At 47.4% G+C, this 12609-nt stretch overlaps 1 protein-coding gene across 1 annotated transcript in view; it reads right to left on the reverse strand.

The window, feature by feature from the left end:
• The window catches only part of LOC102841959 (mas-related G-protein coupled receptor member D-like), a 22199-nt gene extending 9886 nt beyond the window's left edge, over nt 1–12313 (reverse strand). Inside the window, exon 1 of the mRNA XM_006861047.1 lies at nt 11218–12313. Within this exon, the coding sequence (XP_006861109.1) occupies nt 11218–12313 (1096 nt within the window). The remainder of the gene's footprint in view (nt 1–11217) is intronic.
• Nucleotides 12314–12609: the final 296 nt, after the last annotated feature.

A 12609-nucleotide genomic window follows, 5' to 3' on the forward strand; every position in this document is an offset into this window, starting at 1 on the left:
GTTCTGCTTTGCATAAGGTCACTATGAGTCAGTCAGTACTGACTCAATGGCTCCTAACAACAACAACAACCCAAACTGAAAAGCTCCCCAACTGAGTTTCCCATATCTGGGCCTAAAAATTTCTAACATGAAGGGAAGTGTGACAGAGAAGTTGGAGAAAGAGGCAGTTATTGTAACCGATTGTGGTTATAATACATAACTTTTGCAAGTTCCACAAAATATATAACCACGTGAACAAAAGGCTGGTGCTCCTTGAGGGTCTTAGAAGGAGTCCAGGCAGTGGGACACTTGGATGATGAATCTTTATCAGCTTCATAGGAACCTGCTTTTCCTTCCACCTCTCTGAGGCAGCTCTCAGTTCTCAACACCCTGCATTTTCTTATGAGGATCTGTTGCCTGCAAAGCTCTTTTCTAAATTCTTGTATAAGTTAGTGTTCCATGTTACAGGCAACAAGAGCCCATGAGCCAGCTTAAGCAATAAAGGAAATTTACTGGAAAGAGATCAGTGAGCTTACAAAACAACTCAGGGGCTAGAGAGTCTGGCACAAAGCAAGGACAAGACTTAGAAGACGATCTCAATTACATGGATGGGAATGGGTTGACATCCACGCGCCTCTCCTGTCTTATATCACTGTAGTCAGTATTCAAACTCCCAGAAAAGAGTCTGACAGGCCAGTCAGGAGAGAAAGAGCTCAGTAAACCCTACAGACTCTGGAGGGGAGGGCGCCATGCCACAAGGCATTGTGGGTGTGTATATACGCAACCTAAAGGAGCTCTGGTAGCGTAGCGTTTATGAATCAGGCTGAGAACCTTAAGGTCAGCAGTTCGAAACTACCAGCTGTTCCACAGGAGAAAGATTAAAGTGTTCTGCTCCTGTTGCGGACCGTGTAAGACTGGTCAGAGGTTCGAGGCCCTATAGGCCCGAGTGTAACAAATGAGGCCACTGGCAGTTAATGGCAAATTGTTTCTCATATTAATATTCAGTTACATGTATTAATTTAATACACGGAGCCCTTGACAATCCACAGATAACTGATATTTTCCTAAAGCCTAAGACTAAAAGTTGCAAGGTCAAGCCTTTCTCCAAAAGGATTAACTAAAAATATCTTAGCTACTTTTCGGTTCTTTGTTCTATAGACAAAAAACCCATCCTCCCTAATCCTTTTCCAGGTGCAGCCCATTCACCTGGGCATCTGGAGTCCTGCAGACCTGGCTCAGGAAGCCAAAACAGTGGGACTCCACCCAAGCTTTTGTCCTTACCTCTCACCTTCCCCCACCTGAGCTCAGGGGCTATAGATATGTTAACTGGGCCTGAGAATCCAAGTTGCTGGCCTGGGATTCGAACCAGCGAAGTACGATATAAAATTACCTGAATGTCTGGAAAAGTACTGATGTTAGCTGTACCTTGCCTAAGTCCCTCCCAGCTTGGTGTGAAGCTCCTCCCCTAAATAAAACAGAGGCCTGGGCCTCCCTAGGTGTGCATTACGGGTTGGAAGGCATGCAGTAAAGATTGCAGTGCATTACAGGTTGGAGGGCATGCAGTAAAGATGGCAGGGCAGTGAGTTGCTGCCTGCAGAGACCACGATGCCTGTACTCCCAAGCCTGTCCACCAGTGATATATCCACCTTGGCTTTGGGGTGCCTCATTGTCTCCCTTCTTCTGTCTATCTGTGTATTCTTTTGCTATATCTACCGTTGTCAGGTATCTCCTCCTCGTGAACCGAACCCCTATGTCGAGGCAGGTCCCCAACATGCTCCCATAAAGATTTACAGCCTCAGAAACCCTGTACAGGGTCACTATGAGTAGGTTCCGACTTCACGGCACATAACCACCACCACCACCATATGCAACCTAACCATGTTGCTAAATGAGTGGTGGTAGTGTGCCGTGGAGATGGTTCGGACTCATAGCGACCCTGTACAGGGTTCCCAAGGCTGTATGTAAATCTTTATGGGAGCAGAAAGCCTCATCTTTCTCCTGTAGAACAGCTGGTAGTTTCGAACTGCTGACCTTGAGGTTCGCAGCCCAACTCATAACCACGACGCTACCAGAGCTCCTTTGCTAAGTGAGGAGTGGTTGTAAACTATTGTCAGTGTCTTAACTGTAGCAGTGGTTTATGATGGGACATCATCTTCACTGGTGTCAAGCCAACAAGAAATGTAAGCATTTCACAATTGGTTCTTTGCGTTCATTTGTATTGGATTACAAATGTCGGACAGCGTATTCATCTATTCTGTTCAGAGTCGATCTTTCTCACATTAAATGACTTCCCATTATAATTCATTTCAAAAGGTCAAAGCGCTCTGTGAAAACCCCCAGAAAGGTTTTTCAGACAGAAGGGAGCAGAGAGAGAGGAGGCAAGGAACCTCCTAAAAAAAACTATAATGTGACTCCAAGGCTTTCACACTGAAGACAGTGAGAGGCCTAGAAGGGATCCAGTGACAGAATTGGTGGGACAGACAGGGGGCCCCAGAGGAGGCCTGAATGAACTAGAGGAGTTGAGAGAACTGTCCTGCCCTGAAGTAAGGGAGACTTTGCCCACAGACTCCCTGATTCCGATCCCCAATGGTATGCCCTGTCAGGTCCCTGATAAACCCCACCAGTGTGAACATGACCTGTGAGTTCTGTATAACCATTGGAACCAATTATCAAACCCAGAAGACAAATGGGAAGTGCCACAGGAGAGGCAGTTGGGTCAGAATTGGTCAAAAGCTAGGAAAGTGGAGGTATGTCTGACCTCCATCCCAAAGGAATCTGATTTGATCTGATTTGAGCCATAATCCACTCTGACATTGTTGTTGTTGTCAGGTGCCATTGAGTCGGTACCAACTCATAGCGACCCTATGCACAGCAGAATGGAACACTGCCCGATCCTGGGCCAGCCTCACTACTGTTGCCACGCTTGAGCCCACTGATGCTGCCATTTTGCCAATCCATCTCACTGGGGGTCTTCCTCTTTTTCTCTGACCCTCTACCTTACCAAACATGATATCCTTCTCCAGTGATTGGTCCCTCCTGACAATATGTCCCAAGTATGAGAGACAAAGTTTGGCCTTCCTGACCTCCAAGGAACACTCTGGCTGCACTTCTTCCAAAATGGATCTATTGGTTCTTTTGGTAGCTTATGGCACTTTCAATATTCTCCTCCAACACCATAACTCAAAAGCATCAGTTCTTCTACGGTCTTCCTTATTCACTGTGCAGCTTTCGCATGCGTATGAGGTTATTGAAAATACCATGGCTTGGGTCAGGCGCACCTTAGTCCTCAAGCTGACATCTTTGCTCTTCAATATTAGACAGCAGGTTCTGACACTGTTATAACTACCATGTTATATGCCTTCCCATCACCCCCTCCACCCATAGAAAAATTTAAAAGATAGTAACCATTTTCTGAGCACTTACTTTGCACCAGATACAGCTAAGTACAATATAACCATCTCCTTGAAATCTCAGTAAACGTAGGAGACCCGTGTTCATTGTCTCCCATTGAAAGATGAGAAAATGGAGAACTAGAGAGAGTTAGGAACTTGTCCAAACCACACAGCTAATATGTGAAAAAGACTAGATTCAAGCCTGCATCTGGCAGGCCTAAAGTTCTTTGCTTTTTCTTTCTTTAAACATTTTCTTGTAAATTGGGTGACGGTTTACAAAGCAAATTCATTTTCCATTCAACAGTTGAGACGTGTTTTGTTTTGTGTCATTGACTGCAATCCCATAATGCCATGCCACTTATCCCACTTCCTCCCTGTACTTCCCTTTTCCATTCCTCTCTCCTAACCCTTCTCATCTCCTGAACTTTGTCCTTGGGCAAATTCTGGCTGCCCTTTTTATCTCCAGTGATGATATTCACCGTACTGACCTCTCACTGCACTGGAAACTCAGACACAGGGGCGAGTTCAGTTCCAGGCCTAGAGGGTAACCCAGGGTTCCACCACTCTATCTGACCAGTAAGTCCACTGATCATGGGTTCCTGTTCTACACATTTTGCCTTATTGCTTCCCCAGTGTCCCAGGGAAGAATGGGGTCACATTGGATCTCTCTTCCGGCCGTGACTGCGGGAACATAGCTGAGAACCGTCTACTTCTTGATCCTTACCACTGCCCGTCCTTACATTCATGGGGCCTTATATACTGTGGACCCCACTTATCTGTTCCCATCTCATCCAACGGATTCTCTCCATGAAATCTGGTGCCAGAACTGGAAGGTGAGTCCTCTTCCTATGGTGGAGACATACTGTCCTCACCTTCCCGATGGGTTCCTGCAAAGGTGAAATTAGACCACAATGGGCTCTCTCAGGCCCACAGATGAGGAGAGAAGCCCCCAGGTTCATGAAGACTAACCACTGTGAACAACAGATGACACTGGCATTAAACACCTGGATGCAGGTGTTTAATCCAGAGATTGGCACATACTAGGTACTCAAGAAAGAACGTCTAGGAAATGAATGAAAATACTCTCCTGTCCTGCTAATTTCAAAGCCTTGGTTCCTAGGAAGGATGACAAACATGGCTAGGGAAAATCAATAAAAATGGCAGTTTAATGAAGGATTGACCAATGTGTTTCCTTTCCTGCAATCATTCTCCACTCATTCCTTTCCGCCCTTTCAAACATGGCAGGAGACACTATGGCGGAGACAGCTGTTGCTCACTCATATCCCCCATCATCTCCTAGAAAGTGGCAGGACTACATTTCCCAGATGCCTTTGCGATTCACTGGTGCCATGTGACTGAGTTCCAGCCAATGGAATGCTTTGCTGTGAATTCCCGCCATACTTGATCTTCCTCTCTCCTGGCCTCTGATTAAATAAGAGAATTTGGAGGACCTGCCAGAGGACAGAACCGGAGGACAAAAGGAGCCTGAAGCGCTGAATGACCTAGTGGGGCAGGTCACATTGAACACACCAACCCACATTGAAATATAACACAACAAGAAATTTTTCAATGTGCTAAGCCCTACAGCCTACAGCACCCAGTATTCCCAGGCAGTCTCCCATCCAAGTACTAACTAGACCAGACACTGCTTAGCTTCCAAGATCACACTAGATCAGGGGCACTCAGGGTAGTATGGTCATAAAGTGTTGAAGAGCAAAGATGTCGGCTTAAGGACTAAGGTGCACCTGGCCCAAGCCATGGTATTTTCAAAAACCTCATATGTATGCAAAAGCTGGATAGTAAATAAGGAAGACCATAGAAGAATTGATGCTTTGGGTTATGGTGTTGGAGGAGAAAATTGAAAGTGCCATGGACTGCCAAAAGAACCAACAGATCTGTGTTGGAAGAAGTGCAGCCAGAGTGTTCCTTGGAGGCCAAGATGGCCAAGCTTTGTCCCTCATACTTTGGACATACTGTCAGGAGGGACTAGTCACTGGAGAAGGATGCCATGTTTGGTAAGGTGGAGGGTCAGAGAAAAAGAGGAAGACCCCCAGCAAGATGGATTGGCAAAGTGGCAGCATCGGTGGGCTCAATTGTGGCAACAGTAGTGAGGTTGGCCTAGGATCGGGCAGTGTTTCGTTCTGCTGTGCATAAGGTCACTGTGAGTTAGTACTGACTTGATGGCACCTAACAACAACAACAAGTCCTAGAGAGTTGGGGGCTCTTTATCCCAGAATTTTGCCTACTATTAATGAAAGCACATCAACACTCATGGAAGCAATAGTCAAGAAATCAAATGACATATTGCATTAGGCCAATCTGTAGCACAAGACCTCTTTAAAGTGTTGAAGAGCAAAGATATCAGTTGGAAGACTAAGGTGCGCCTGACCCAAGCATGGTATTTTCAATAACTTCATATGCATGTGAAAGTTGGACAGTGAATAAGGAAGACAATAGAAGAATTGATGCATTTGAGTTATGGTGTTGGAGGAAAATATTAAAAGTACCATAGGCTGCCAAAAGAACCAACAGATCTGTGTTGGAAGAAGCACCACCAGACTGATACTTAGAAACAAGGAAGGCCAGACTTTGTCTCTCATACTTCAGACATATTGTCAAGAGGGACCAGTCCCTGGAGAAGAATATCACTTTTTGATATAGTGGAGGGTAAGAGAAAAAGAGGAAGATCCCCACACACACACACCACCCCCGAAGCAAGATGGGTGGTCACAGTGGCAGCAGCAATGAGCCCAAATGTAGCAACGACAGTGAGGTTGGTGCAGGACCAGGCAGGGCTTTGTTCTGTAGTGCACAGGGGATCTGTGAGTCCGTACCGACTTGACAGCATCTAACAACAACAATGACAATGCAGACACATTGTCTCAGGATATCAGGGACAAGTTAGGACTCCTGGGCCCTCGGCCTCTCTTACCCTGGCTTCATATCCACCCCTTTGTCTTGAATCTTCTCCTACTAGACAGGGATCAAGAAAGGGGAAGGACATCTCTAGTCCAACAAGAATGATAACATTGAAAAGAACAGCTTGGAGACAGAGATAAGGATATCAGGACCAGAAATTCTGATACAGACAAGCAGCTAGTAGCAGGCAGATAGCCTACAAAAATAGTGCCTAGAGCTGACAGATGCAGAAGACACTCCATTTCCAAGAATCCTGTGCCCCTTTACTAAAAAACAATGAATATTCAACCTACCACTCCTCCTAATCAATATGTATCAGCCCACTCTTGGAGGAAGAGACCCCATACCTTTATAATCCAGTGCACCCATCCCCAAAGTGTCTTCTCCACTCGCAGAGACAGACCCGTCTCTCTCTTAGAAGTGTACTTTCACTTTGACTTAATCTAATCTATGCTCCCCAGTCCTACCAGGTCTCCACTCACAGAGACAGACCCGCTTCTCTCGCTGAAGTGTATTTTCACTTTACAAAAAGTGAAATACTTAGAAGCTCTAGTAGCATAGTGGTTACGAATCGGGCTGTGAGCTGCAAGATCAGCAGTTCAAATCTACCAGCTGTTCCATGGGAGAAAGATGAGGCTTTCTGCTCCTGTAAAGATTTACAGCCTTGGAAACCCTGTACAGGATCGCTATGAGTTGGAACCAACTCCGTGGTACTTAACAACAACAAAGTGAATACTTAAGGAGCTCTGGTAGCATAGTGGTTACGAATCGGACTGCTAATCTCAAGGTCAACAGTTCGAAACTACCAGCAGTTCTGCAGGAGAAAGATGAGACTTTCTGCTCCCATAAAGATTTACAGCCTCAGGAACCCTGTTCAGGATCACTGTGGGTCGGAACCGACTTGACGGCACTTAACAACAACAACAAGTGAATACTTGGAGTCCTGGTATGGCATTGTGGGTTAATGCACTGGACTGCAAACTTTGTTTGAACTGCAAGGTCAGAGGTTCAAACTTACCACCCACTCCTCAGAAACCCTATACAGGGTCGCTATGGGTGAAAACCAACTCAAGGGCACTTAACAACAAGTGAATACTTATTGTTTGTGACTGAGTAGTGGCAACTCCGTGGAACCAAGGAAAAAACATGACAAGAAGACATTTCCCACCAGACAGGAGAAAGTGTATCTGTGCACCCAGGAAAGAGGGGAGATTCTGGAACAAGAATGAGGAGTCATGCAGTTACGAATACAGTAAGTGGTCAATCTTCTTTGTCCGGAGGGCTGGTTGGGGTTGATTGCTCCTAATCAAGTAAAAGGAAGCCCAGATGGTAACATCTGGCCCTCAGACACTCAGGAAGAACCCTTCCTCCATCACCAGGTAGCTGAGAAACACCTGGCCCCTCGCTCAGCATCTGGCTCCCAACTATGACACTATCGGGCTGAACCTTGGGGTTGTTGTTGTTGTTAAGTGTGTGAGGTCAGTTCTAACTCATAGCAACCCTATATAGGGTTTCCAAAGAACGGCTGGTGAGTTCGAATCACTTGTGATTCAGACTTTGCGGTCTAATGCATTACCCCACAGCGCCACATGGGGCCTCCTTGGGTGGAATTAGGAAAATCAGGATTCAACAAGGAGACTTATTTTAGCAAAGAGTGTATTTATCAGGGTGAGGACTATCACTGGAATGTTACAGCCATTCACAGGGAAACCTCAGCTCCCTACAGTATCCGAGAGCTGACCATTCCAGGATGGACCAGAAGTGTATTCAATACTTACAAATACAAAATCAGTATGACAACGATTATTAAAGTGCGAAAATAATGTAAAGAAATAGTTTAGTAAGACAACAGATACCATAAACTTCCCAAAGTATCTACAATTCCGTGACTTTTTCATTCATTCACTGCTGAACAATCCTTTATAATATTTTTTTCTATGCTTGTGTCTGCATGTAGCCTCTTCATGTTAATGTTTTTTGTAATCATCTCTGGAAAGAGAGTAATAGATAATTGGGTTATTTCCATGTCACTTGGATTTATGTTAAAGCATACAATTTCACACCCTGATATTGTTACGGTGTATAGTATAGTGCTTACGAATTGGGCTGCGAACCGCAAGGTCAGCAGTTCAAAACTACCAGCTGTTCCGCGGGAGAAAGATGAGGCTTTCTGCTCCCGTAAAGATTTACAGCCTCGGAAACCCTGTACAGGGTAGCTATGAGTCAGAACCTGCTCCATGGCACACAACAACAACAACAATAAATAGTCTGCGCCAAGGTTGTGTCTACAGAGACAAAACCTGGTCAGTTGTGCTTTGCATTCCCATGAACAAGGTCTGGAATATTCTATGCTCACACATGATGCAGGCTCAAGCACACCCTTAACAACTGGGAGCTTGGGTTCTGACTCAGAGACAGGGAAAGAGAGCTGAGTCCTTCACTGGCAGCCCACACGCCTGAAGACCTAGAGTTTTCCATAGACAAGCTTCGGCTCGCACATTTCTGATCTTCTTTCTCCCCACTGCCCACTCCCCACACACTCCAGGTGACAGTCAGCACATGGAATGTTCAGATCCTGATTGAGTGCCAGGTCCCACCCATTCCCAGAAGTCACTTCTATACCAAGATGGCCAGTAAGAACCCAGCTATACCTGCAAGTGACTGTGAGCCACAGCCATGTGCCCCTGAAGACCCAAACACAGGTATCCCCAACTCTAGTTCCACTTACACCGTCCCCCCAACACCTGCGGTCACCCCAATGCCACCAGAGGGAGGGTGAGATGAACTACAGGAGAAAGGAGGGCACAGTGGTCACGATGAGGCATAGCTCTGCAAAACTTTATTAACACACACTAGTGTGGACGCTCTCTGGGCGCCTCTCCTTCCATGTGCAAATGAGGAACGCAGAGGTGACTACCTATCCCCATCCCTTGTCCCCAGCAATCTGCATCAGACAGTCACTTTGTCCTGCCCAGGGTAGAGAAGAGTCACTGTGCCTGGATGTTATAGTCAGATGATAAGGTGAGTTCCTGCCCTGCCCTTCCCTCCCTGTGGGCACAGGACACAACACTGACCTTGACCTCACTGGGTCCTAGAGTCACAGGACAAGATCTAGGTACAGTGACAGTTTCCCACCAAATAAGTGCTGTGGCATGCAAGCCCAGTGCTAGATGACCAGACACCCTCACCCATGCCTCCCTGGGACCTCAGACTGGGAGTTCTGGGTGGGAACATAGGTAACCTGGAGACCAGATGAGCTCAGACTGACTTTCTCCTTCTAGGGGCTTGACCGCCCCCAGCTGAGGCCACTGAGCCCTAAGGGGAAAGCCTAGGGAGTGGGTCCCAGGAGACAGGAGCCCCCAAGGCCCAGGCATGCTGGTTACTGACCAGAGTCCACATTCATGGGCTGGGAGACTGCAGGCAACGGGGTCATGTCTCATACAGGACTCATGTGCTTTTCTCCTTCCTGAGGCTTAGTTGGCTGGAAGCTGCCATCTTTCTAGAGAAGATTGGGAAAGTCTCAGAAGGGTGCAGAGAGCAGGAAAGAGGCGTTTTCAACTGACATGCTAAATAGAGCCCTGCATTAGGAAGAACGCCAGCCTCCCAGGCCAGGCTCTGATCCTAAGAGAGGCGTTTTCACTTCCTATCTCTGTGTTTCCTGTGGCTGCTAACAGCGCTGGGCTGGAAGTTGAGATCTGTCCTCTAAGCAGAAGATGTGTTGTCTATGGGGAGCAGTAGTTGCTGCACTCAGCTGCTCACCAAAAGGTTGGAGGTCCAAGTCCGCCCAGAGGTACCTCAGAAGAAAGACCTGAAGATCTGCTTCCAAAAAATCAACCAATATTCAGTCAAACTGGAGCACAGTTGGACTCGGACACATGTGGATCATCACATGCCGCCGTTGTTTTGACTGCAACCAGAAGACCGAGAAGCTGGGTTCTATGAAGAAAAATGTGGCATCAGGATTGGAGGAAGACTCATTAACAACCTGCGATATGCAGATGATACAACCTTGATCGCTGAAAGTGAAGAAGACTTGAAACATTTACTGATGAAGATCAAAGAACACAGCTTTCGGTATGGATTACATCTCAATGTCAAGAAAACAAAAATCCTCACCACTGGACCAATAAACAACATTCTTATCAATGGAGAAAAGATTGAAGTTGTCAAGGACTTCATTCTTCTTGGATCAACTATCAACACTCGTGGAAGCAGCAGTCAAGAGATCAGACGACGTATTGCATTGGGCAAATCTGCTGCACAGGAACCTTTTAAAGTGTTGAAGAGCAGAGATGTCAGCTTGAGGACTAAGGTGCACCTGACCCAGGCCATGGTGTTTTCAATAGCCTCATATGGATGCGAAAGCTGGACAGTGAATAAGGAAGATCGTAGAAGAATTGATGCCTTTGAGTTGTGGTGTTGGAGGAGAATACTGAAAGTGCCATGGACTGCCAAAAGAACCAATAGATCTGTTTTGGAAGAAGTGCAGCCAGAGTGCTCCTTGGAGGCCAGGATGGCTAAGCTTCGTCTCTCCTACTTTGGACATATTGTCCGGAGGAAACAGTCACTGGAGAAGGATGTCATGCTGGGTAAGGTGGAGGGTCAGAGAAAAAGAGGAAGACCCCCAACGAGATGGATCAGCCAGGTGGCATCATTTATGGACTCAAGTGTGGCAGCGGGAGTGAGGTTGGCCCAGGATCAGACATTGTTTCGTTCTGCTGTGCATGGGGTCGCTATGAGTCGGTTCTGACTCGATGGCACCTGACAACAACAACAGAAGACCATCTCTAGAGAAAGCAATTGCGTTTCGCCTCGACAGCAGAGCCACATGATGAGGACCACAGCACACAACCCATTGGGGGGCTGGTAGGCATGTGGGAGAAATGATACCAACATGGTGGGCTGCAGAGACTTGGGAGCTTCCCACGGCAGGGGCAGGCAGGGGAGGAAACTTCCTCCGGGCGAACCCCTGTGGGTGGCCGCTCCCGGACTGACACCGTGGGGAGCTGGCTCTCAGATTCCACCTCATTGGTGCCTGAGGAAGGTGTCTCCTTGCCTGTCCCCTCGGGCTCCTCCTTAAGTGCCCTGTCCAGCATGACCCCTATGGCCTCCCGCCGGCTCCAACTTAGGTTCCTGCGTCTGCCCACCAAGATATAGATGATGGGATTGGCGGTGCTGCTAATGGCCGAGGAGAGGCGTGATATGCTGACGTACACTAGATTCACATTCTGCTCGAGTTTGAACCAGTACAGGATGAACCAGTAGATGCCAAGGGGCAGGGAGAAGATCAGGAACACCACTACCGAGGCCAGGATGACCAACAACAACCTCGAGGGCCGCCGGCGCCACTGCTGGGAACTTCTCTTGATTCGGACAAAGAGGATCAAGCTGGACAATGTCATTAAGGGTGTGAAGACCCCCAGAATGAGGATGCCCAAGACAGTGTCCACAGTTGAGCATTGCTCTCTGTCACTATTCCTAAAATGGCTGCAAAAGTAAGAGGCCAGCGTGTTCATGAGGAGGGACAACACCCAGAGCAGGGTGCATACAACAGTGGATGTGTGTCGGGGCCTCTGCACCTTGTACCAGATGGGGAAGAGGACAGAGAGGCAGCGCTGGGCGCTGATGGCTGTCAGCAGGCTCAGGCTGGCCGTGTACGCAAAGTACTTCACTCTCCTCACCACCTCATAGGCGCTGGTGTCGTTGGCCCGGAAGATGACCGATAGACAGATGACACAGCCCATGCAGAGGAGGAAGAGAAGGTCAGCCACCGCCAGGTTGAGCACATAGACGCAGAAAGGATTCCGCTGGATGCTGAAGGCCAGCAACCAGACCACCAGGCTGTTGCCCACTATTCCACACACACAGATGAATGCAGCCATGACGTTGACCACAAAGGCCAATGTGTATACTGCATCCGTCCCATTCCGGGCCAGCTCTGGAATCTGGCTGCTGTTCAGAATCTGGCTCATTCCTGTGGAAGGAAGATGGACCAGCGTGAATATCTGTGTCACATGAGCCATGTTGTTTCTGGGAGACTCCCACCTCCCCAGAAGTATTGACTTCTTTTAGCCACAAACCATGACCAGGAGGCCTCACACCTTTCCCACTCCCCTGACTGCACCTCCATCAGCCAGCAGACCCACCAAGATGGGCCTGCGGTGGTTGTAGACCCCTTCATCAAGTTAGAAGCTCTCTTCTAGTATGAGTTTTTGGTGATTTGTTTTATTTTTTTAATCATGAAGAGTTCATTTTTATCAAATGCTTGGTTTATATAATGGCGGTTGATACTAATCTTTCTCCTATGAATTTCAAACCC

The sequence above is a fragment of the Chrysochloris asiatica genome, unplaced genomic scaffold (genome assembly GCF_000296735.1).
Source record: "Chrysochloris asiatica unplaced genomic scaffold, ChrAsi1.0 scaffold00040, whole genome shotgun sequence".
Classification (NCBI taxonomy): domain Eukaryota; kingdom Metazoa; phylum Chordata; class Mammalia; order Afrosoricida; family Chrysochloridae; genus Chrysochloris; species Chrysochloris asiatica.